The 26087-nt window shown below is 43.0% G+C and overlaps 1 protein-coding gene across 2 annotated transcripts in view; it reads left to right on the forward strand.

Moving 5' to 3' along the window:
- Positions 1-26087, forward strand: part of SCN8A (sodium voltage-gated channel alpha subunit 8) — a 95785-nt gene that overhangs the window by 62259 nt on the left and 7439 nt on the right. For both annotated transcript variants that reach the window (XM_032785643.2, XM_032785642.2), the window contains exons 15-22: positions 2729-3085; positions 5141-5611; positions 6914-7031; positions 7749-7903; positions 8996-9169; positions 17958-18080; positions 23987-24271; positions 24806-24859. In XM_032785643.2, coding sequence (XP_032641534.1) covers positions 2729-3085; positions 5141-5611; positions 6914-7031; positions 7749-7903; positions 8996-9169; positions 17958-18080; positions 23987-24271; positions 24806-24859 — 1737 coding nt within the window. The remainder of the gene's footprint in view (positions 1-2728; positions 3086-5140; positions 5612-6913; positions 7032-7748; positions 7904-8995; positions 9170-17957; positions 18081-23986; positions 24272-24805; positions 24860-26087) is intronic.

Genomic DNA, 26087 nt, shown 5'->3' on the forward strand with positions numbered 1-26087 from the left:
AAGCGAGGGATGACGCAGCCTTTGGGTGTGCAGTTCTCCAGTCAGCAGTGATCTCCGACCCCATCTCCTAAGGTTAGGCTTGCGAGTCACCTACTTTGAATGGACATGAACAACCACTCGAAGAAGAAAAAACGATTACCCACCTTTTAGTAACTGTTGTTCTTCGAGATGTGGTGTTCATGTCCATTCCAACACCCACCCTCCTGCCCCTCTGTCGGAGTGCCGGCAAGAAGGAACTGGGGGGGTGGAGGGTCGGCGGGCCCCTTTATAGGGCTCCATGGTGGCGCCACTCCAGGGGGTGCCCGGACCGACCCTATGGGCGCTGCTAGGGGAAAATCTTCCGGCTGGCATGCAGGCTGCGCACGCACACCTACTTTGGACATGAACATCACATCTCGAAGAACAACAGTTACTAAAAGGTGAGTAACCATTTTTTACTTACTGTAACTGGAGGTTGTTTGAGATGTCTGGCCCCTATCTGTATTCCATTATCCTCCTCTGCTTTGGATCCTGTTGAATTTGCAGTAACGAGAATCTGGACAGGTGTTTGCCCACCCTGCCTCTTAAACCCTTGGTCGGGAGCACTAGGAGACCTGCTGTGTGTGTGCAGGGCAATGGACACTGCTTGTCAGAATTTCCAGAGTCAAGGGCGTGGTGCACATGCGTACCCATGCATGGAACACAGGTAGGGACCACACCACAAAGAACCTCCAGGTACAGTAACTTCCATTTTGAAAACAGATTAATGAATTTTCCTGAGTAAATTCTGCTCCACTCCAAAACAAGAACTTTAAAACTTGTTTATTCCTCTGACTAAAATCCAGATGTAAAGTTTCTTTAAAATGTCAAATCAACCAAATTCTTAGTGCTGATTCATTGCACTGTTTGCTATAACAGAAAGTTAAGAACTTTTTTCACTTGCTAAATGAACCAATATCAAAATGGGTAAAAGGTCTTTCTGGAACAACACTGTGTGGGATGTGTGTTTCCCTCCCCTGCAATATTTGTTTCTGAAGTTACAATGGGTGTCATTCTACCAATCTTTGTTTCCAAGTTTAAACTGAACTTTGGAACCCTTGTTATTGTTTGTTGCTCGAAGTCTGTAAATGCACTCAGTGCTATTCATCCATAAAGGCTGAAGCAGATTCTGCCCTGAAGAGCTTGTGGTATAAGAAATGAAAAAGGTGCCAGGTGCTGAGCACCTGCAGGTCCCACTGAAGTCCGTGAAAGTTGTCATCTCACAAGCTCTGGCCATAAGGGTTATATACAGCTCTCCTGAATTAGGACCTCATCCTGCGTGCAGTTAAATCCATGGGAATGTTGCTAATTGGCTTCACTGGGAATGAGACTGGGCTCTTATATTTTAACAGTGCTGTTTCAGGGCCCAGTTCTGTAAGCTGTCTGTGCATGGTCCTCTTGTCAAAGTGATGGGAGATCCCCAGTTAGTGGGCAATGGAGTGGTGGCTTGTAATTGTGAATTGTCCTTTGCTGCATCTTCCTTGTCTTTTGATGCAGGTTTCCTAGGCTATGTCTACACTGGCAATCGTTCAGAGGTGTTAAAAACACACACACATGCACACCCTGAAAGACAAAAGTTTTGTTGATGACAAGCACCGGTGTGGACAGTGCTTTGTTGGCAGGAGAGACAACAAACAGGGCACGGCTGTGTCACTAAAAGCTGCATCGTGTAGACATAGCCTTAGACTTCTGCTTCCCCCCTACCCTCAATCCATTCACATCATTCTGCATAAATGACTGAGAATGGAAGTGTATTGAACCACCCAGCTCTTGTATTGCATGAGAATGAAGTAGCTCAGCTGCATGTTGGCAGGGGAAGGATAGCTTTTGAAGGGTCCACTTGAGTGCAAGGTTCTTAGCTTGGCATTCAAACAAAATAAAAAGTCTATTCTAGCCTGGGCCATGTACTTTGTTCAGAGGCAGTCTTCAGTTGTCCAGAGGACTAAAAACAAACTACCAAAAGGCAGTCCTGGCTGGGGGTATGTTATGTTGTAGCAAAGTGAGATAATTGGCATGTTAGGGGCTGATTTTCAGAAGTGTTGAGCACCAGTAGCCTCCAGAAGTTTAATCTAGAGTTAAGGATGCTCAGGACGTTAGAAAACTGAGCCCCAGTGATAGGGCCAAATGTTTGAAAGGACTGTGGTCCAGCATGCTCAGCATGGTGCTCAGCATGCCCAAATGGGGCAAGATTTTCCAAAAAATTCAGTGCTTAGCAGCTTCCATTGTGACAAGTTCAGCTTTTGAAAGTTTGGCCAATTATTCAGAGGCCTAATTGGAAGATGAGCTCTTTGGAAATCTGGCCCCCGTTATGAATGCTGAGCACTCTGGGATATCAGGCCCTTCTTGTCCAGAGGGAAGACTGAAAGACATTTATAAAAAGATCTTAACCTTTGGGCACCTGATTTCATGTGGTTCATTTCATCCATCACTCAAGAGTTTGCTAAGCAAGAAGGAAACTTGATTTTTTTCTTTTCAAACATGAAATTAATTTGGGGGTGTGAGGTGAATTGAATATAAAACACACAAGGCCAAATTCAGAGAGCTGCTGAACATTGTCCACTCCCATTGACTTCAGTGGTAGAGATCTGAGGTCCACATCCCTCAGAATCTAGGACTTGTCACCATAATGATTTCTCTGTGGATTTGTCTTTTTGTTTTAGAAGATGAATTAAGTGTTGGTTGTATCTTTGTTTTTGGTTTCTTTATATAGCTGAGGGTCTTCAAGCTGGCGAAGTCCTGGCCCACTCTGAACATGCTGATAAAAATCATTGGTAACTCAGTGGGTGCCTTAGGAAACCTGACCTTGGTGCTGGCCATCATCGTGTTCATCTTTGCTGTGGTGGGCATGCAGCTGTTTGGCAAGAGCTACAAGGAATGCGTCTGCAAGATCAACGCGGAGTGTGAGCTGCCCCGCTGGCACATGCACGATTTCTTCCACTCCTTCCTTATTGTCTTCCGCGTGCTGTGTGGGGAGTGGATTGAGACTATGTGGGATTGTATGGAAGTGGCAGGACAGGCCATGTGCTTGATTGTCTTCATGATGGTCATGGTCATCGGGAATTTGGTGGTCAGTAAATGATTTGCTTATTGTCTTATTGATTGCTTTGTGGGTGGGGAGGCAGTGGTGAGACCACAAGACTGCCACTGGGGACTTGTGTTCTGTTCCAGGCTCTACCATGGACTTTGTGTGGCCTTGGTATGAATCATTTAGGCCTCTAATTCTGGATGCCCAGCTTTAGAGACCATTGTGGCTCACATTCAGACGTCTTGAGCAGCTGCAGCTCTCGTTGACTTGGGGATGTTTAGAGCGTCTGAAAATCTGGCAGTAGGTTCCTAAAGTTGGGCACCCAAAGTTAAGCCCTGATCCTGCAAAGTTAAGTGTTTGCATGACTGGGGCCTTAATGCCCACTTTGAAAATATGGACCTTAACCTCTCTGCCCCCAAAGTCTGCTCTCATTTACCTTGCTGTAACTCCAGATTAGTCTGGATTTAAACGTGTGTAAGTGGGAGTAGAATTTGGTCCTCATTTACCCATTTGTAAAACTGGTATAGTAAATACATGTCTGCCTCATAGGGCTGCTGTGAGGTTTAATTAAATGTTTATAAAGGGCTTTGAGAGCTTGTAGTAAAAATGGCCCTGCTTTATGGAAGAAGAAAAACTTCCAATTTTGGATAAAAATCAGTTTTCACATCAATCATTCAAATATGTGAATTTTCACATACTAGAGTGAAAACCCTGTTTCACAAAATTTCAGACAACTTCCCACTCCTCCTGACCTCAACCCCATTTTAAAATCACCCAAAACAAGATTTCAAATAATTTTTTGAACAATTTTGCACAACAGGCCTATGTTTAATATATGAGGTTGTATCCAGAATTACTTCCTAAACTCCCTATGAAGCAGGTAGGTAAAAGGATAGATTAGTCCTCAAATGTCAGTTCATCCTGAAATCTCTGTGAATATTTAAATTGTTGGTGATGGCACTGTGACCTCAGAGTATTATTTTACTACTTTAACCCATTTATGCTCCAATCCAGCAAAGCATTTAAGCGTTTGCTTAATTTTAAGCATGTGAATAATCCTATTGAATTTGATAAGACAGCTCCCTGCTTAAATGCTTTGCAGGATCAAGACCTCATTAGGTGCCCACCACAAAAATATCCAGCTACTCTGTTATAAAAGCCAGTGGCACAAAATTATCAGTCAAAGGAGATTGACCCACACATGGTGTGATGGGCTAAAGGAATTTGACAAGAAGAAAACCCAGTTTTCCTGCTAAAACTAAATGATAGAGGGGAAGGAAGGGAAAGCAAGGGAAGGGCCCCAAACTCTTTTTAAAGTCTCTAAATCAAGATTAGGAAATTTCTAAAAACTGTGCTCTAGCTCAATCATAAAATGTAGGCTGGATGAAGATCGGGGGCGGGGGTGTGTGTGAAATTGCATGACCTGTTATGCAAGAGGTCAGACTAGATGGCCATGATGATCCCTTCTTGCTTTAAATTCTATGGAAAAGTTGATGGGGGCAGGAAGAAAGACCAAGGACAGACCAGTGGAAACACTCATCATGCCAGCAAGAGACTCCTTGTGGACTTCCCCTGCAAGGACTTGTGCCAGCAAAGGGTCTTGACAGAGAAAGTCCTCTTCTTTGCTTTGTTCCAGGGGCTGGAAATAGACAGGGGCAGAGACTTAGGCCAAGGCGGTAACTGATCAAGTGCTTAGTTTAATACACTCCTTTTGAGTTTGAGATGAGACCGAACCACAATGCTAGATCTAAATCTCTTGGAACTTGGCAACTCTGGGCCCATCCCTAACTTTTATACCTTGAACGCCAGTCCTGCAATGAGTTGCGTGTGGGGCTACCCTGCACATGCACCGAGTGTCACTGATTCCAAGGGGGTGCTTGCTGCCGAGGGCTCCCATGCACGGAGCTATTGCAGGATTGGGGCCTTGGTGTTTTAAGTTCTGGATTTGTCAATAGATTTATCAGGTACCAGCATTGGTTTACGGTTTAGCTCCCATTAGTGTCAGTGGCTCAGGTGGCTAAATGCTCATATGCAGCTTTGCCATAGTATGTCGGCACAATGTCAGCTCTGCCAAATGTGACCTCTTTTCTCTTTCAGGTGTTGAACCTCTTCTTGGCCTTGCTGCTGAGCTCTTTCAGTGCAGATAACTTAGCAGCGACAGATGATGATGGGGAGATGAACAACCTGCAAATAGCAGTCATTCGCATCAAGCGGGGAATTGCCTGGATCAAGGCGAAAGCACATGAGTTCATGCAAGCGCATTTCAAGCAGAGAGAGGCGGATGAGGTCAAACCCTTGGACGAGTTGTATGAAAAGAAGGTGAACTGCATCGCTAACCACGCAGGGGCTGATATCAACAGGGACATTGATTATCAGAAGAATGGCAATGGCACCACCAGTGGCATTGGGAGCAGTGTGGAGAAATACATCATAGATGAAGACCACATGTCCTTTATCAATAACCCCAATCTCACGGTTCGGGTACCCATTGCTGTGGGTGAGTCAGACTTCGAAAACCTCAACACAGAAGACTTTAGCAGCGATACAGATCCCAATGGCAGCAAGGAGGTAGGATGGATGCTCAATATTTGCATTAACCACTTGCCCATTTCACAGCTACAGATAACTTTTGCTGAGAGAGAAGCATTGCAAGAGAAGGAAGGCTGGTCTCATGGCTCAGGCACAGGATTTAGCAGCTGGGGAGTCTGAATTCTGTTCCCTGCTTTTGTTGTTAGTTTGTACTGTGATAATGCCTGGGAGCTCCAGCCATAGATCAGGACCCCAGTGTGCTAATTCCCATAGAAACACAAAACAAAAAGACAGTCCCTGCCCCAAGGAATTTACAACCCCAATTATAAGATGTGAGGCAACAAGTAGATGCTAACAGACAGCTCTTCCACAGATTGTTCTGGTGCGATTTTGGGCAAGGGGGGCATAATTCATTATTCATTATAGTACAGGGGTCTATAGAAGTTCTGTTAAGTTGGGCAGAGTAGAAGACAGTCCCTGCCTTAAGGAGTTTACAGTCTAATCTCTGTATTGCACTCTCCTGCCCTATAGAATAGGGATAGCAGTTCGAGTCAAACACCCAGCCATTATCCGCATGTTTTTATTGTCCTATCAGTGTTGTGTTTCTCCTGGGCTTGTGGCTAAGATCAAGTGCAGTGTCGGTTTAACATTGGGTGTGTCACCTGCAGTGAATTAAACGAAGAAGGAAAAATTTGGCTACCGGGGACAGATCGCTTTCTGGCTGATGCATAGGACTCGGTGTCAAGGCACCTGGGTTATATTCTTGCCAGGGTCATACATTGCCCTGTGATCTTAGGCAAGGAACAGCGCTTCTCTGCCTCAGTTTCCCTGTCATTAAATTGGGAGAATATCATCAGTTCACAGTAGATGGTGGTGAAGGATTCAACAACTACCTTCTGTAAAGTGGTTTGTGGTCCTAACATGGAATATATCACACATGGCCTAAATGTTTGTCGTTGTAATAATTGTCGTGTGTTAATGCACTGCCATTCAGTCACTATAACATTGCATTTTAAGGGGTAAAGATGGGTCTGAAATGTGATTCCCACCCCCAAAAAAGTGGCAAACGTTCAGATTTGATTCCCTATCTGCACTACAATCCTCAAGATTTTTAACTTGAAAACTGATGACTAAATATCCTAATCAGAATGCCTAATTCACAGTTGGTGTCCCAAACCATCCTGGCAACAGCCAGGAAATAGATTTTCTTGAGACAGATTTGGTGGGCAAATGGTTAGTTTCCTCTGCTAAGGAGCTCCATCCCATGTAGACTTGCCGTGAAATTTCATCTTTGGGTTTACCTGACTGGGGTGGTTGTTGAGGGTTCTTTTTGTGTTAAAGAAACTGGATGATACCAGCTCTTCTGAGGGCAGCACCATTGATATAAAGCCAGAGGTAGAGGAAGTCCCTGTGGAGGCACCAGAAGAATATCTGGACCCAGATGCATGCTTCACAGAAGGTGAGTTAAGCACAGATGTAGATATGGGTCTCGAAGTTGGTGTTGTGACCCATATCTAGTGTAGGCTTCACCTTGGGTTTAGGATCACAGCTAGGGATTCTTAAAGATCCCCAGTTCTGCGGGCATGAGTAAATTATAGTCACACCAAGGATTTGCAGGATTTAGGCCTTTGGAGCCCAGCTGTTGTTGCCATGGTCTAGTTTGTTAAGAGCTAAGGAAGGTTCTACTTCAGTGAAAGTGGCTGGCACCAGGGATTTTGAAGGAAGAGAAATGGGGTTTTATTGCTGCTGCTGTGAAGATACTGATGGTCACAATGTTTGACAGAGCCATCATGAAGTCATACATGGCCACTGATTTGTTAGAATAATTCCCATAGCAAAGGTATTTTAAATGCTTTGAGGTGATTTTATCCGTGAGTTCTTTCTCTGTTGCTTTCTGGTTAAGTGCGGCTCCCTCACTGAGTATAATTATTTTAAACTGACTGACGTAAAGCGAGTCATTCAGATCCTACAGTGACAGGAATTAGTGTAAGGACCTGGAAGATGAGTGGATCTATTGGATGGATACATTTTACTTTTAACTGAAATGCAGCCTGTTTAAGACTCTAGAGGAGCAAAGTCACTTATGCAAAGACCCTTCTGTTCTTACAATACCCTGTCTCCCACCTGCCATAAACATCATCTCACACTCAATCCTTTCTGCGCTGCCCCCATGCAGGTTGTTTGCAGCGCTTTAAGTGCTGTCAGGTCAGTATTGAAGATGGACTGGGCAAATCCTGGTGGACCTTGAGGAAGACCTGCTTTCTGATTGTGGAGCACAACTGGTTCGAGACTTTCATCATCTTCATGATCCTAATGAGCAGTGGAGCCCTGGTAAGTAGTTTTGGAAGTCTGTGAAGCCAAATAACATTTTACTGGGGCTCTTCTCCTGGTACTGAGAGCTAGTTCTGGGCGTTTTGGTGGGGAAAAGCCATCTCTCCTTGGACAAGTTGGGGAATGAAGGATAGACTTGTGATTTATTATTAATGATTTGTATTGCAATGGGCCCCTTTGTGCTAGGCGCTGTACAAAACCTAGCGAGACGTGGTCCCTGACCTGAAGGTTTTCCAATCTAACTTAAAGTAAGATACAAAACTAGGAGCCTTGAAATCTTGAGTTCTAATCCTTGCTTTGCCACAACTCAGTGAGTGACTTCACCTCTCTGGGCCTTAATTTGCCCATTGCGCTGTAGGGATAGCGATACTTTCTTTAACATTCGCACAGCTCCTGGAGACCTTCAGATTGGAGGCACTGTGTGGGTGCAAGCTGGGATGCATGGTTGTGACGCTGCAGCCATGTTTCTAGAGGCTGAAGTTCTCCTACCAGTGAAAGATCTCATCTAATTTTTTCCCAGATCTTTGATGTGAATCAGCTTCTTGGGTATTTAGTGGATTGTGCTATACAGTGAATGAAAAAATGCAGTACATTTCAGCAGCAAATTCTAGTACAACAGAATTCCTGTGCTTCTCCACTTCTCTTTAGTATCTGTGGCCAGAATGTTTAGAAGGTCTCTGCACCTAGAACTAGAGCCTGATTTTTTTTTGATTTTTTTTTTTAAGCACTCGGCTCCCATTTAGGCATCGAAATAAATGGAAAAATTTTCAGAAGAGCTCAGCACACTAGATGCATGTTGAGAGCTGAGCTGTTTTGAAAATCTGTAAGAATCACAATAGGAGACACTGGGTGCTGAGCACTTTTGAAAAATACTCCCTCACTTAAGTGCCTAAAAGGAAGCTGAGTTCCTTTGAAAATCTGGCATGGGGCTTGTCTACACTGGACTACTTTGCACCAGTGCAAATGTACTGCATTGGTGTAAAAAATGACTTCCACTGGTGCAGCTTACCCTAGTTTAAATAAGCTGCAGGTTTGCTGCATATTCAGTGGCAAGTCTTATGCCATGACAAGTGGCATTTGATTATTTCCCAGGCCTTTGAGGATATTTACATAGAACAGAGAAAGACCATCCGGACCATGCTGGAGTATGCAGACAAGGTCTTCACCTACATTTTCATTCTGGAGATGTTGCTGAAATGGTGCGCCTATGGATTCGTCAAGTTCTTCACCAATGCCTGGTGCTGGCTGGATTTCCTCATTGTGGCTGTATGTATTTTCTGCTTCTGATCTCTGGCTGGGAAAAATAAACTTTACCTGGGGGGTTCAGATGGGGATGTAATGCTGTGCTCATGAAAAGGGTCCAGTAGATGATGTATCTCACTAGGAAGTGGGTGCAATCCCATATGTACAAAACTGGAGAAAGGACAGAACCATCTAGACAAGCAGAGCTACTGGGGATTGTTATATGCGACTGGGAAATTTCTACACCACAGGTCTTAACAGATACATACAAAGGAAGGATTTCCATCCTCTGGCTCATGCTGTGTTAGCGTTGCTCTTTCTGAAGGACCTATACATTGAGGAAGTTATAGAAAGAGTTCAGTAGAGTGTAAAGAATTTGTGCTACAAATGAACATACCTTTCCCTGGTTCCAGGCCATCTGAAGCAACATCTTCTGTCTCCATAGTTTGTATGAGACACCAATGGGAGAGAGTCCAGCAGGTGGAATCTTTCAGTGCTGCCACATGGTGACATCCATGCACACTCTGGATGTTGGGTGTTGGGCCGATGGGTCTTTTCAAAGCTTTGTAGAGCTCCAGGTACTTCCAATTCAAGTGAAGAAAAACCTTGTCACGCAAGATAAAGTTTGTCTTTATTCCTCTTTGCCAAAGAGGATCCAGTACCCAGAAGAAAAGGGCTGATCCTCACATTGGAGATATGGACAGCAACTTGGTGTAGGCTAGATGTAAGAGGATAGAAGGGGCAGATATTCGACATGGACACACTAGCATAGAGACCCGCATAGAGAGAGCTGGCTGAAGGAATGTACGGAAGGGATAAAATGAGGAGGAGGAGAAGGGAAATGTGTTGTGTTCCATTCTATAAATTATCTTGCTCACAAGTATTTAAAACACGATGAGTAACATTTTCAAAAGCACTTCTATGACTCAGGCTCCGAAGTGCCAGAGTCACTTATGAAAATGGAATTTTAGGCTCCCATGTTCCTCAGGTGCTTCTGAAAATTGTATCTGTATGCATTCAAAACATCCATCTGTGAGGCGGTGTCCTAGCTGAGGGCTCATAGGACCTGCTGCACCAATCAGCCCAGACAAATGATAGAATATTAAACTGAGAAAAGGCCTTTCTGAGTCTCTTGCTGGGAGATGGAAAATTCTTCTTCGAGTGATTGTTCACATTGATTCCAATCAGGGTGTGCATGCACCGTGTGCACAGTCATCAGAAAGTTTTCCCTTAGCAACTCCTGTCGGGTCAACTGTGGAGCCCGCTGGAGTGGTGCCTTCATGGCGCTCAGTATATAACCCTGTCATCCTGACCCCGCTTCAGTTCCTTCTTACCATCCATGATGGCCATTGGAACTGCGTTCACTTGCCTTGCAAGTGCTTCCTTTAGTTTTCTTCTTTAGTCCGTAGTTTCCTAATCAACATTGAGCGCACTAAGCATTTCAGGAAATTGAACCAGTTGTTCCTTGCCATGCAGACCGGATGAAAGTGCTTCTGGTCTCTTCCCAATGCATTTCTTCCTGGATCAGAGACTGCATCTGCACATGCTACGAGCTGGCTGAGGTCCCAGCCTCGGCTATTACAGCACACTTCACAAGGGCACAAGCCTTGTCAGCAGCTTTCCTATCCCATCTCCTCATTCAGGAGATCTGCAGAGCGGCAACCTGGTCATTGGGGCATATGTTTTCTGCTCATTATCATATCATCCAGCATTCCAGAGAGCGGTGCTCCAGTCAGCGATTCCTTAACACTGACCCCACCTCCGAGGGAGAGCATGGGAGTCACCTGATTGGAGTTGATGTGAACAAGCACTTGAAGAAGAAAAAAATGGTTACTCACCTTCTCGTAACTGTTGTTCTTTGAGATGTGTTGTTCACATCCATTCCACTACCAACCCTCCTTTCCCCTCTGTCGAAGTAGCCGGCCAGAAGGAACTGAAGGGGGGTCAGGTCAGCAGGGTCATATATTGAGCACCATGAAGGTGCCACTCCAGGGGGCTCCACAGCTGACTCGAGGGAGCTGCTAAGGGAAAACTTTCCGACGACCATGCACGCAGGGCGCGCACGTCCTGAATGGAATGGCTGTGAACCACACATCTCGAAGAACAATAGTTACGAGAAGGTCAGTAACTGTTTTTTCTGAATAGGATTTACTTGTGCTGTACAGTGGTTATGGGAACTCTGGAAATATCTGAGTAGATGGGAGACTTGTCCCTGGTGTGTTGGGGACCTGCCAACATGGAGCCAAAAGTGGGATCAAATTATCTGATATTTACTGTAGTAAAATGGATATTCAAAGTTTCCTGTTTGCTCTCTGCTCACTTGGGTGTCCCTCCTCTAAACACAGATCCTAAGTAACTCTTCTGATCTGTAAAGTCTAGGGAATCTGTAACTTTCTCTTGTATTACTATATAGCGAAACACAAGACTGAAATGAAAAGTTCAAGACCAGATGCTTAACCCCTCTGTGACAGACCCAAACCAGTGAGGTGCAAGAGTCTTGTAAAGGGCAAATATACTGGTCACTGGGTGAGTAGTTTTCTGTTCCCTGAGTGACCAGAGCAGGGGCTGCACTAGAGTAATCAGGAACTTGCTAGAACCAATTAAGGCAGACAGGCTGATTAGAACACCTGCAGCCAATCAAGGCAGGTTAATCAGGGCACCTGGGTTAAAGGGAGCTCACTCCAGTCAGGCAGGGGGAGCCAAGAGGAGAGGAAGTGTGTGTGAGGACGGAAGCAAGAGGCACAAGGAGCTGAGAGTGAGAGGGTGTGCTGCTGGAGGACTAAGGAGTACAAGCGTTATCAGACACCAGGAGGAAGGTCCTGTGGTGAGGATAAAGAAGGTGTTTGGAGGAGGCCATGGGGAAATAACCCAGGGAGTTGTAGCTGACATGCAGCTGTTACAGGAGGCACTAATGACAGCTGCAATCCACAGGGCCCTGGGCTGGAACCCGGAGTAGAGGGCGGGCCCGGGTTCCCCCGAAACCTCCCAACTCCTGATCAGACACAGGAGGAGTTGACCCAGCCTGTGGGGAAGATCACTGAGGTGAGCAAATCTGCCAATAAGCGCAGGACCCACCATGGTAGAGGAGGAACTTTGTCACACCCTCCCAAACTGGATTGAGGAAAATAGTTGAGCAAGATTAAATAGTTTAGATATACTTCAATAAGAAAAGGCCTGCAGTTAAGCTAGGTGGGAGCAAAAATGTAAAGGTAACTCTGTCCTCACGCTTCATAGTGTGAGCTAATTCCAGCTGGGGTCACGAAGTACAGTATTGCACAATTGACAAATGCAGTACAGATTTGTTCACTTCTTTCAAAGCATCAGATCACTGCTAGAGTGAGGATGTTGAATTTACCCGTAAGGTAATTTCTACCATATGTGGCGAACAAGAGCAGTGCAAGTTTACATATTAGGGAGCTAAGTTTTCTGACTGCAAAGTGCTTTACTGAAGATTTCAGGCTTCACCTGGTATAGTAGTTGGGAAATGACACCTTTGTCTGCAAGAATCTAAAGAGTGAATTTGAATATGTTGGTGGTAAAAAGTAAGATATTGAACCCTAACGTGGTCAACAAAATCTTCATTAACCATCCCATCCCATCTCTGCCGGACCAGATCCTTTTAAAGCCTCTAAAATGGCAGAAGTGGGATTTGAGTTGAATCTCGTGATGGGAACAATAACTAAGAGGGAATAAGCGTTTACATCATAACAATGTTTTTGAATGTTATTTTTCAGGTTTGGTAGCATTGGTAAATAACCCTTCTCACCTGATTCCTAAAGCTTGCTGGGTATGCATGTGAAGAAAGAGTCTTTTTCTGGGTCATAATAATTAAGGCTTCTGCTTTTCAGTCCAGCAGGATTACTTTTGGCATGTACCAATGCCCACTAAACATCCTGTTGAAGTTTCCAGTGAATTGAGTATATAATATTGAAAAATGCCATTGAAGGTTGAAATATCCTTTTGTAAGTTTCACTATTTCTTGTCTTATTCACAGTAGGGACCTGGGCACTAATCTAAGGGTGAGGGGCTCAGTGGAGTCTTGGTTGTTTTGTACTTGAAATGCTTGAATTACTTCTGCATTCTACATTAGAGATGATCCTAGGTCCAGACACCCCAACCCATATCCTGACGTTTGGATCTGAAACCCCTCACTTGGTCTTTGGGGATGAAGCAGGGCTGTAGACTTTTTTTTTTTTTTTTTTTTTTAATATGAGCAGCACACACAAGAGCTGCTCTGCTTTGGAGCCATTTCTAGCCTTCAGAGTAGCAGCCGTGTTAGTCTGTATCTGCAGAAAGAACAGGAGTACTTGTGGCACCTTAGAGACTAACACATTTATTCGAGCATAAGCTTTCGTGGGCTAAAACCCACTTCATCGGATGCATAGAATGGAACACACAGACAGAAGATATTTATACATACAGAGAATATGAAAAGGTGGAAGTACCCATAGCAACTGTAAGAGGCCAATCAATTGAGATGAGCTATCATCAGCAGGAGAGAGAAGAAAAAACACCTTTGAAGTGATAATTGAGATGACCCATAGAGAGTGAGAGGATATTTTAACATGGGGAAATAGATTCAGTTAGTGTAATGACCCAACCATTCCCAGTCTCTGTTCAAACCTAAGTTAATTGTATCTAATTTTGCCAATATTAATTCAAAGTTACAGCGGGTCTCTCTTTGGAGTCTGTTTTTGACTTTTTTTTTTGTTGCAAATGCCCTTCAGTACTGTCACTGAGTGGTTAAGAGTTGAAGTGTCTACCACTGTTTTTGAATGTTTACGATTCCTGATTCAGATTGTGTCCATTTATTCTTTTGCGCAGAGGTGACTGTCCGGTTTGGCTAATGTATATGGCAAGGGGGCATGCTGGCACGTGATGCGTGTGACATCTGCGCAAAAGAATAAGGTTCACAAATCTGACTCAGGAATCGTAACATTAAAAAACAGTGGGAGACACCTTCACCTCTCTAACCACTCAGTGACAGGCACCCAAAGGGAGACCACTGACATTGAAATTATATGCATGATACATATCATTAGGTTTTGAAAACGAGAGATGGGAAGGTTGGGTCATTACACTAACTGAATCTAGTTCCATGTTAAAATATCCCTCACGCTCTATGTCATCTCGATTTTTTCACTTCAAAGGTGTTTTTTCTTCTCTCTCCTGCTGATGATAGCTCATCTCAGTTTACTGGCCTCTTACAGTTGTTATGGCTACTTCTGCCTTTTCATGTTCTCTGTATGTATAAATATCTTCTGTCTGTGTGTTCCATTCTATGCATCCGATGAAGTGAGTTTTAGCCCACGAAAGCTTATGCTCAAATAAATTTGTTAGTCTCTAAGGTGCCACAAGTACTCCTGTTCTTATTTCTAGCCTTGTTCTGTCCTCCCAGCTAGGGCAGGGTTACAGTGGGCATCCCTCCTAACAGCACAGCTTGCTACATCCTGTGATCATTTACCTGCAGATCAACATCTTGCTCAGCACAATGGGTCAATTCTCCTGGAAGCTTATAGTTGATTTCTCCTTATGCACAGATCTGTTTCTCTGAAGCTAAGTTTCTAGTCAGTAGGCCAGGCTGCCTTGAGCTTATGCCCAGGGATGACACTGCTGTGCAGCACTGCTTGAGATGGGTTAGAAGAATTTGAACTTAAAACTGTGTCCCTTCTGCTTTTCTCTGATATAAACTAAAGCTCCTATGTAAGACATTTCTTTATGAGCTTAGTGAAGAATCCCTGTGTGTTCTCTCTTGCAAGAAAGTTCTTTCTAATGTAGGATGGGAGCAGAGGCTATGGCAGTGGAGTCAGTCTCGTGTCTGAAATACCTGCACTTGCTGGAACCATGGTTCATACCCACCAGCATCAGTACAGCCCTGTGACCTTCTGGAGTAAATCTAATATTTTCCAAGAAGGCCACTGTGAGACTAGTAAAAGTCCCATGGCACTTCTTATAAGAGTACCTAAGGGCACTTGGACAAACACTTAAAAATGTCCCCTCGTCCCCACTGCTGTGAACCAGCAGGTGATGGTCAAATCTGAAGATGGCAAAAGCTGGAGTCCTATGCATGAGCAGTAAAATGAGATTGAATCTTCATCCTACAAATGTCAGCAATCCCACTTCCTCCATGTCCGCTTACACACGCCTCAGGCAGCTCCTCCCACAGATCAGTTCAAATGTATGTCCACACACCACTCGCATTTCAGGGTGTATCTGAAACACTGAACTGCACCTGCTTTTTCTGAGATACCAAAGATCCTGATGCGCCTCTCTCTCTCTCTCTCAAAAAAAAAAAAGTAGTCAGTGGCTGAGATTGCTAAATTCTTTTCTTGTTTTAGTCTGAGATTCCTTTACTCCTAAATCCCTTAGTCCTGGTGTCCATCTCCCTGTACCTGACCCTCAAGCTGAAATGTATGTGACTATGGTGGGGGAATGGGAAAATAATGTGTCTCATACTGGGCACAGTTACTATTCTGGATAGCTGTGATAGACAGTGACTATGTAACCCCCAGGTCCATGTATTTTATGTCTCCTTCTATCCCTGATCTGTTACGGCCCCCAGTCTGACTCTTCACATCAGGATGTATGTACTTATGGTTTCACTTCTGATGGTCTCGGGTTCAAGCCACTGCTTTTCAAGCAAGAAGACAGCTGTCATAAATATGACAGAGGCTTCATCTACACAGCAACCCCCTCCCGCCCCCACCTCTCCGCAGCAGCAAGTCTCAGAGCCCAGGTTAACTGACTCAGGCTTGTGGGCTTGGGCTGGAGCCAGGCTTCCGAGACCCTCAACTCTCCAGGGTTTCAAAGCCCAGGTTCTAGCCTGAACATCTACCCTGCTATTTTTAGGCTTACATTGAGAGGCCCTCCCACCTCCCCAAGCCAGTTGACCTAGGCTCTGAGACTCGCTGCTGTGGTTTTTCGCCATGTTGATGTACTCAGAGAGACTTGAATCAATAGCCCAGACCAAAGCATCCCTGAATATTGCTGCAATAGAAATCTGGTTCTGAATTTGGTTCTTACAGCCCATTTCTAGAATGAACTGCCACCATCCTTGAAGTTCATTTACTGCTCAATGCCTCAGTTTCCCCATGTTTTAAAGGAGGATAAAAATTCACTGTTAGGAACTGTGTCCTGTTATGAGGATTAACTAGCTAATGACTGATAAGGAAAATTGCTATGTAAGGGCTCAGTTATTTCATGATACATAATGATCAACTGACATTTTTAAATGGTTCAGATCAGGGGTCAGCAACTTTTCAGGGATGGTGTGCCAAGTCTTCATTTATTCACTCTAATATAAGGTTTTGCGTGCCAGTTATACATTTTAACATTTTTAGAAAGTCTCTTTCTATAAGTCTGTAATATACAACTAAACTATTGTTGTGTGTAAAGTAAATAAGGTTTTTAAAATGTTTAAGAAGCTTCATTTAAAATTAAATTAAAACAAAGAGCCCCCCGGACCGGTGGCCAGGACCCGGGCAGCGTGAGTGCCACTGAAAATCAGCTCATGTGCCGCCTTTGGCACACGTGCCATAGGTTGCCTACTCCTGATTTAGATACTTTCCCTTATGTGTCTCTGTAGTGTGACAATGGTTGATTTTAAATCACAAGCGCTTTCATGGAAGGCAGATGAATGTGTTGATGATGGTGAAGGACTGTTATTATGCAGGACCCTATCCACATCCCGGTGTCATCAACAGGAGTCTTTCCAGTGACTTAAATGGAAATTGGATCACGCCTGTAGAGCCACTAAGTGTACATGGTACTTTATGGGCAGAAGGTCCCTTTAAATTCACAATATAAGGACCCAGTCCTGCAAGAGTCTTAGTTACCCTCAGCACCTGTTGAGGACATTCCATAGCTCACAGTAATGGATCCTAAGTTATATTCTAAGATACGATCTTTAACCAAAAAAAAAGAGATGGCTTTGGGGTTAAGGCAGAGTACTGTGAACTTAGGACATCTAGATTCTATCCCCAGCTCTATCATAGACCCACTGTGTGACTCTGAGCAAGTCATGTCGTCATTCTGTGCCTCAGTTTCCCCATTTGTAAAATGGGGGTAATTATACTAATCTTCTCTCAAAGCAGGTTGTGATACTCAGTGATGATTAAGCTCTGCATCCTTTGCAAATCTTTGTATGGAGGTGCTAGAGAAGTGCTATGTGTTAGTAGAACCAAAAAGTCTGAGGTTTAAAAGTGATACAAATTTGAAACTGCGTGCTTTAAAGCCAAGGGTGTTCAGAATTTTATGATACCAATCCATCCCCCAAACTATTCTTATTCTTTTGATATAAATAATAAAACCTTACTCTGTTTTTCAATGGTCACTGCTGTAGAAAGAACACCAGAAATGAGTGAGGTGACTGCTATTTGAATAAGCTAAGCAGGGCAGTTTGTGCAGTGTGTGTATTTATCTGTATTCTTTCTCATAGGTACCTTTAAATTTTGTCTGGCTTAATTTAATGGGAGCTGCTTGGACCCTGCAGACAATAAAAGGGCGAGGGTAAGGTTCTTGTCATCCGTTTGGGCTCCTCCTTCCAACAGACCCTGTTTCCGTCTATGTGTCTCTGCCTCTCTCTCACTTATCTTTTCCCCTTTGTTTTTTTCTTATGCCTCTCTCAACCGCATTATTTCCTTTCAGGTCGTTTCAGTCAAGTGAAGTAGGCAGCTGGTGTCATGTCTTCGGTATTTATCTTTGGGGCACCGAGACCTGCAGTCTGGGCTGGGCAATCAGTGCTAGGGGATTCGTTCTAACAGTTTGGAACCTTTTTTCTTTTTTTTTCTTTTTCTTTTTGTTTTCTGTGTAGGTCTCTTTAGTCAGCCTTGTAGCTAATGCCCTGGGCTACTCGGAACTAGGTGCCATAAAGTCCCTTAGGACACTAAGAGCTTTGAGGCCTTTAAGAGCGTTGTCCCGATTTGAGGGGATGAGGGTAAGATGCCATTAGCAGCTGATCCTTCTGCATGCCTGTGGAGCGGGTTTTTTTAAGCATGCTAGAACTGATCAAACTGGTGGAAAGATAATTCCAGACAGAATCATGATGCAGCTGCTAACTTGATCACACACCCCTGTTTATGTCCCCTTACCCTGCCCTCTGCTGCACACTCCCCTTTTAAAGAAGGGAGATGCATTTAGCTGCCTCATTACATTAATTATTGGCCCAAACCACATGCCATTCGTAGAACATGTTCAACACTTGGCTGTTCTCATTTGGCCTGGCTTATACCTCTAGCATCCGAGGGGGCTTCTCAGCTGTAACTTTTTTTATCTAGGGAGAATCACCAGGTGCAAAGAAGCAGAATTCGAACCACCTCAAATATCTTCCCCCTCTCTCACTCAAGTTGTTGGCCACAGTGGAGCTGGTGGGATTTAATCAAAGGGGAATTTAAAGGGTTTATAAAAAAAAATCTAATGTATTCAAGTCAGTAAAAAGCTGCTTCTCCATCTTGGATAACTCAGACTTTTCATCCCTGCAGGAAGGAAATGGGGGAGAGCTCAACTGTTTCAAAAAAGCTTTTGGTTTAATTCCTCTTGTTGCACCTTGTTGTTCTCAATCCAGTCTGGCGGTGACTGGAAGCCTTGTCTGATAGTGAAGCTTTCCTTTCCACTCCCTCCCTTTAACCATGCTTTTATGGTACCTGGTCCTGTCACTGTGATATTAGCAGCAAAGCACAAGCAAAGCATTGAACTTAACAAGCTTTCCTGAAATTGTTAGATGGTACCAATGTCATGGGGATTCCATTTGAAATGACTGCAGTGTCTTGTTATTTTGCCACTGATTTTATATTTTGGTGCTTTCCCCCCGCCTTTTGTATCGAAATAATCAGGTGCAAAAAAATCCAACAAAGCATACCCTTCTGTAGGTAAAGGGTATGTTGGACCAATGGATTTTCATTGTTGCTGTTGTGAAAAATATTAATTTAGGTCTATTGCACTAAAGAGCAAGAAAATGCACCCTTAAAGTTAAAGATACCATATTAAAAATGGAATAAAACAGTTGGCAGATCATACTAATCTCTAAGTTTACTTCAGGAGTAACTCCGTTGGCGTCAGTGGAATTACACTGGTGTAATTTAGAGCAAACTAATGGCCCAAGGCAGATAATGACCTGTTAAAGGAATTCCCAAATAGATCTCCAGGGCATGACATAAACTACAATATCTATAAAGAGAATCCAGTGGAAGCAATAGTCTGTACTGAGAGTAGCGATTGTACAATCACTGTTGCTACATACACTAACCTCAAGTCAGCTGCACAACATGGCCATATCAGAGTTGTGCAGAAAGCGCTAGTGAGGCCTTAACTGTGCAGAAATGGTCCTGACGAGGCTAATCCTATAAAAATCTTTCAGCAAATTTCTTCAATAGCACAGTCAGAGTACATCCCCTGAAATGCCAGTCCTGCTCATCCGCCCTCAGAACCACAGTTGCAGTTTTGTTATAGTGGAACAAAATCTGTGTTGATTTAAAATAATTTAAATAGCTGAAGTGGAATTCTGAAGAGTCCCTTTTCCCAATGCCAAAAAAATTATAATTGTTTCATGCAGTTCATGGGTGTTGGCACATACAGCAAACTCAATGGTTAAATTCACCCCATGGCTACTTATATCTCATTTATTCTCAAATGTGAGGGCTTAGTGGACATAGGCTGTGTGCTGGCATTCTGTACAGGAGCACAATTTACCCTAAGTGCGTGAAGAGGCAGCAGTGTCTTGTTGCTGGAACTAGATATAGGGAGCTGTGATTCTGCCTCTGATTTGTGAGTGACCTTGGGCAAGTCACTTAGCCCCTTTGTACAGGGCACAGAGAGGTTAATAATACTTCACTAGGGTGTTGAGAAGTTTAATTACTGTTTGTAAAGTGCTTTGAGATCCTTAGATGTAAGGCATTATACAAGTGCACGGTATTAATATGAAGTATCGTTACTGGAAATGGCCTTTATCTGCTGAAACAGATTTCAGTTATTGACCATGTGTGTGTTTATCTTAACTTTTAGATGCTCATGGGACATTCGCCTGAACTGACACTATTGGAAAAATGAGTAACCTTTCCGCACTAAAATCCTGGCCCCATTGACATTAATGACAAAACTCCCATTGACTTCAGTGGAGCCAGAATGTCATCTTAGCTTGATCTACAACTTGATACTGTTAACATCATTTGGGTCATAATAAAGGTGTGAATTAAATATCAATATCCACAAAGTTACAGACTTAGTATTTCTAGAAGGATAGCCTTTAACTTCAATTCCTGGCCGAGATTCTTGTAAAAAAGTGTGACTGTATGATTAAGATTTAAAATCCAGGTTGAGCGAAGATGGCCTGTGTGACCTATATGCTAAATACAAACAGGGTTGATTCCTCTCTGGGGCTATAATAATCTGCTTTGGTGGAGGGATTTTTTCCCCCGTGCCAGTAGGGCTTTTAGTTTAATGCTGAACAGTGGCTTACAAACCACATAGCACAATCGTAAAGGGTGAAATTTGTTCCAGTGGCACAAAGCCAGAGTGATCAGGCCTTGTTCATATGGAGTCCGGCAAAGTTAGGTGTCTAGAGCTCCCCCTTCACAGCTGCTTCTCCAGCCCATGGGTCCCCAGGACCCTACACTTTTATGTATACTTCTCCCACAATGAACAAATGTGGAGTTTGTGTGGTATGAAGGGTCCTTCTGCACTAAGATGAATTTCATCCAGATAGAACCAATTTGCCCCCTACTGCAACATCAATACAATGTTAATTTTTTTTTTGTCATAAGGACACGCATTCTTTTGTTGTTAAAGTTTAATGCTAAAAAATGGTTTATAAAACGATATAACATGGTCACAGAGACCAGTATAATCAGAGAGAAAAAAGAACTAGTGTAAAGTCCATAGATAATAAATGGCATCTTAAAAAATAAATGTAAATCATGCTGGAGAGAATGATCCTCTCACCCCCCCTGGAGATTTTGAATTGTATCTGGTGTAGAATCGAGAGATTCACACGCACTTAACATTGGGGAAACTATTTCACTTCAGCAAAATTGATACAAAGGGATTAACTGTAACTGTGCTATTTTGTAACCTTCTCCATTCTTTTTTATTCTGACTTTGAGATAAGTGTACCAAAACAATCCCTCCAACCCCAAGGACAGTAATTTGAAATGCCTTTGCAAAGGAAACATTACAAGTAGTTCTTTGCTTTTCTCTACTCCATAGTAATCTGCATTTTAAAGAGCTTGCTCTGCTCTTAAATTATTCAGGAAGTATGACAGTAATGCTGTGAAACATGCATGCACTTTTGTCAATTGCCAATGCACAGTCTGCACACAAAAGCCATGTTCCCTCTCTCAGATTTTTTGAAAGTTGGTTATGGTTATAATGATCAATTTAAACAGTGTAAGTTGATTCCATTTATTCAGGTAAATGATTACAGGAAGAGAGAGCATTTGTGCAGTCAGCATACTTACTCTACAACTAGTCGGGGGCATATCAGCATGCTAATATCTGAATAGTTTTAAAATACGGTAGGTGATCACTATGGTGTGTGCACTTAAGAATGGAGTGGAAGAAAGGGGAGTAGGTAATTGGAAGGAAAGGTGTTGTGTATTTAGCATATATTTAAAGGGCCTGATGCTGATCTCATACCCATGTAAGTCAGTGGATTTATGCTGGTGTAAAACTGATTAGTGATTAGTCTCAACCCCTGTTAATCATTGCAGGGAAAACTTCATTCAGCAGAAGTACATGTGTATTTAACCCTTTAGCTGCCACATTGCCAGGTTGATGGGACATCTAAAAGCTAAAATAGCATCCTGGTCAATTATTATGCTGAATTTAAATTATCTCTAGATTTTGTATTAAGTTATTCAGGGCTAGAGATGGGGCCAAGCCAGGAAGTTTGGAGTTGGATCTAAATTTCTGGGATGCAGCTCCAAGATTCTGGTTTCAGTCCATCTCTTTTTTAGGACCAGTATAATTTTCAGTGAGCATTTATAGGGAAATCCCATTGGGTTACAGATAGAATCACTTGAGTCAGCATGAAACTCGACTAAATCACTACTAATTATTTTGTTACATAAAACCTTTAAACATGAAATAATGAAGCAGAAAGCGACCAATTTGAGAGTCTGATTTAGACATGTCTCACCAGGGAGGTTAGCGTTCCACTATTTGTGACTGCTGAGACGCTTTGGCATTTTGCATGAAGTAACTGGTAGAAGGGACTGGGATCATTCAGTATCTTAATTCCCCTAAGTGATAGTAAGAGCATCCCAGGAGGGTGAATCACTGGCTTAATTTATCTTTTTTGTAGGGGAGGACTAAGGGCTGGCGTAGTGACTATTTACTACCTAGAGCATTTTCATTAACAGTGACTTGTTTTGAGGAACAGCTGTGATCTAGTGGTTTAAGGAAGAGCTGAGACTTGGGTTCTGTACCTGGCTCTGACACCTCTATTTTGGGTGGGGAAACTGAGGCCCAGAAAGGCTAAATGACTTGCACAGGGTCAAGACAGCCAGTTGGTGGCAGAGTCAGGAACAGAAGATCTGATTGCCAGTTCCGTGCTTAGGCCACCATCACCATTTCAGTGATAATGAAAATGCCTTAGGCAGCAAAGAGTCACTGCAACTCCCACCCCAGTTGCCTTCCTGACTCTTTGTAAAGTACCTTGAGACCTGCCTGAAAAGTGCTATAAGGAGTCCACATTGTTATTAATTATCATATATTTATTGTTTATACCCTGAATTACAGAATGCCTGAAACCAGTGTGTTTACATAGAACTTTGATTAGTGTTCCTCTTTTGACGCTAGACAGAAGAGATGAAACAGTTTAAAATTTTAATTTACTTAAGGAACCTAAAATAGGAGAATTGTAATAAAAGATTTAATACCCCACTGTCCTGGCTACATTAAAAGCATGAGAGAGCTTAAATTCTGCCATGTGTTTATCAGGAGAGGGCTTGGGGAAACACCGCTCCAAATTCCTGAAAGACTCAAATTAGGAAATGGTTAAAGAGATGAGCTGTGACTAAACAGCACACCACTTCCTGTCTTATTTGCTGCCGTTTGGAGAAGGGAATATGGCTTTTCTTTCTTCTTGAGCCTGCAAACCTGCATGCTCAGCTATTTGCCTGAGACAACATGGTCGCCTTGCTTAGTCACAAATATTATCTTGATGTTTACACTGACTCATGGCTTAGTCTTAAGAGAGCAATTTTAGGGCTCGATCCTGCTCTCATTGAAATCAGTGGCTCAGAATTCCCCACTGACCTCACTGGGAGCAGGAAGTGGGCCTGTAAGTGACCACAGCCTTGTTTTAAAGTGGGGAATGGCCACAAGGGCCACTGGCTGATAAATTCCTCCAAATCCATGAGCAATTATATCTTTGGACCTGGCTTTGAGCAATTAGTCAGGTAGGAGTCTATTGATTATTGTGACGAGTTTGAGCTCAGCCTCACTCAGTAACATCATTTTTTTCCCCTTTGACAATAAAAATTATTTACAAGTAATTCTTGTACACATACATGCACAAACACACATCCACGAAAAACCAAAGCCAAAGTCAGCCGATCCAAAAAGAACTCACCCTGTTTTTAAAATAAACAGGATCTCAACAGGTGAACATAAGAACAGCCATACTGGGTCAGACCAATCGTCCATCTAGCCCAGTATCCAGTGGGCTTCTAAACAGAACCTTTAGCCACTTGAAATAAATTCACTGCAAACTGTAGTCTAGACTAAAAGCCACGGACCTGTCAGTGGCCTCACCTCCTATTCCCCCCGAAAAACAGCTGTATTGATGCTTGCTGCCTACTGTCTTCTGTTTTATACTAAAACTTTCTCCCGCCCCTTCCAACACAGGTGGTTGTCAATGCCCTGGTTGGCGCTATCCCTTCCATTATGAATGTGTTGTTGGTCTGCCTTATCTTCTGGCTGATTTTCAGCATTATGGGGGTTAACCTGTTTGCTGGGAAATACCATTACTGCTTTAACGAGACATCTGAGGAGCGCTTCGAAATAGAGATAGTTAACAACAGGACTGATTGTGAAGCACTGATGCCACCCAACTCCACTGAGATCCGATGGAAGAATGTGAAAATTAACTTTGACAATGTTGGGGCAGGATACCTGGCTCTTCTCCAAGTTGTAAGTTTTGCCTTCCCCGCCGCAGCCCTCAGTAGATGTTAGATCTTTTAACAGACCATCTCCATCTCTGGGTTTTTCCCTCTTACGCCCCAATTCAACACTCCCATTGACTTGAATGTGCATTGAATCAGGCCATTGAGCCTCATTTTGACATAAGTTGCGCATTCGGCCCTGCCTAGAGTGCCTCTAACCCTGTATTCCCAGAGAGCTCTATCCAGTCTATTTAAAAAAAAAAACACTTTTTAATTATGCAATTTTTAAGACCTCACCAAACCCTGGATTTAATGAGGCAACAATAAAATGTCTTTTAAAATGTATATGAAGCTCTCCACTTCATGAGAAAAGGGCAGATTTAAATAAATTACCGATAAAAATCACAGATGTGCAACAGGTGGAATTAAATAGTGCATTATAAAGGGAAAACAAGAGATTAAGTAAGACCTCTCCTCATGCAGTTCTGTACTACACATCTAATCTATCCAGGCTCATTTCAAATTACTTCCCTCTAAAAGAATGTGTGGTTTTCTTCACTAGGCTACTTTCAAGGGCTGGATGGATATCATGTATGCAGCGGTAGATTCCAGAAAGGTAAAGCACATTCCCCACCACCTCTCTTCCAAAATTCCACTTCTTATTCTTAAGTTGTGTGTGTTGTTTTTATTTATTTGCTGTAGTGATCATTAGGTTGCATTTCCTGTGGTTACAGCATTGTTATCCATTAAAGGATGTGTCTGCATGGTGCCAGGGTAGAGTAAACACCAATATTTTCTTTTTTATTATTATTTCTTAGTGTCAAGTAAAATGGAATTTGGAATTTAAAAAACTTTTTTTCAGTCAGAGATGGAATTCCAAATGTGCTGTCCTCAGAACCAGAAAATGAAACTCACTATAAAAAGAAACAGGAGAAAATGACTACTCTGATTTCACTGTTTCATGTTAAGTGAGAGACAAAAAGGCAAACAGCATGCATTGGGGATGGGCGGATATTTAAACAGTTTTTGTTTTCACTGTGTTCTCATCTGAGGTTCTTACTATTTTTTAAATGCAAGATTTTAACCTTTACAGTGTGTGTTCCTGCCCTGCTTTTATGGTTCCTCTCTGATTTGCAAATCACTATCTATTTTATGGGCCTGATTTTACAGAAGTGCTGTGCACCCAAAACTCCAGTTGAAGTTGATGGGAGCTGTGAATGTGTCACATTTCCAAAAATCAGGCTTTTTCACTTTATTAATGATTCGAAGGTTGGTAATCAGGTTCATTTAAGAAGTTGGTGTATTACCGTCAAAATGTTCTCCAGTTGCACTGAAGTGGGATTTAGGCCAGTGTTCTCTCCCAGGTCACTGGAAGCTCCTTAAATCAAGAAAGATACTGAGGCTCCATAGTGAAATACATAACTGAGTCAGGGCTGTGACTAACCCTTCCCCCAAGTCCTGTCTCAGTAGGCACTGGCTTCAGTGTATAAACGGGTGGGTTCTCTGATGGCATTTTCTTGGTTGCTCCAAAGCCCTAGTTAGAAATCTGCAAGAGAGGGCTCCAGGGCTTAATTATAGAACCTATGTTGGGAAGGAGATAGCTCAGGATTGGTAAAAGATTTACAGATGCTTTCTCCTCTAGGTAACCAGCTCAAATCTGGCCCAGATTGGTTGTGATCATAAATTCATCCTATCTGATGGCTATTTGGTGCCCCCTATGAGAAAAGATTTTGGGTGGGACTGGGTCCAGTTCCTGCTTATCACATCATAAAAACCACCATCCAAGCTGGCAGCTCATTGCAGCCAGAAGGGTAAAGGTCTGAATGTAGGTGGAAACCAAACTC

Source organism: Chelonoidis abingdonii, chromosome 26 (genome assembly GCF_003597395.2).
Source record: "Chelonoidis abingdonii isolate Lonesome George chromosome 26, CheloAbing_2.0, whole genome shotgun sequence".
NCBI lineage: Eukaryota > Metazoa > Chordata > Testudines > Testudinidae > Chelonoidis > Chelonoidis abingdonii.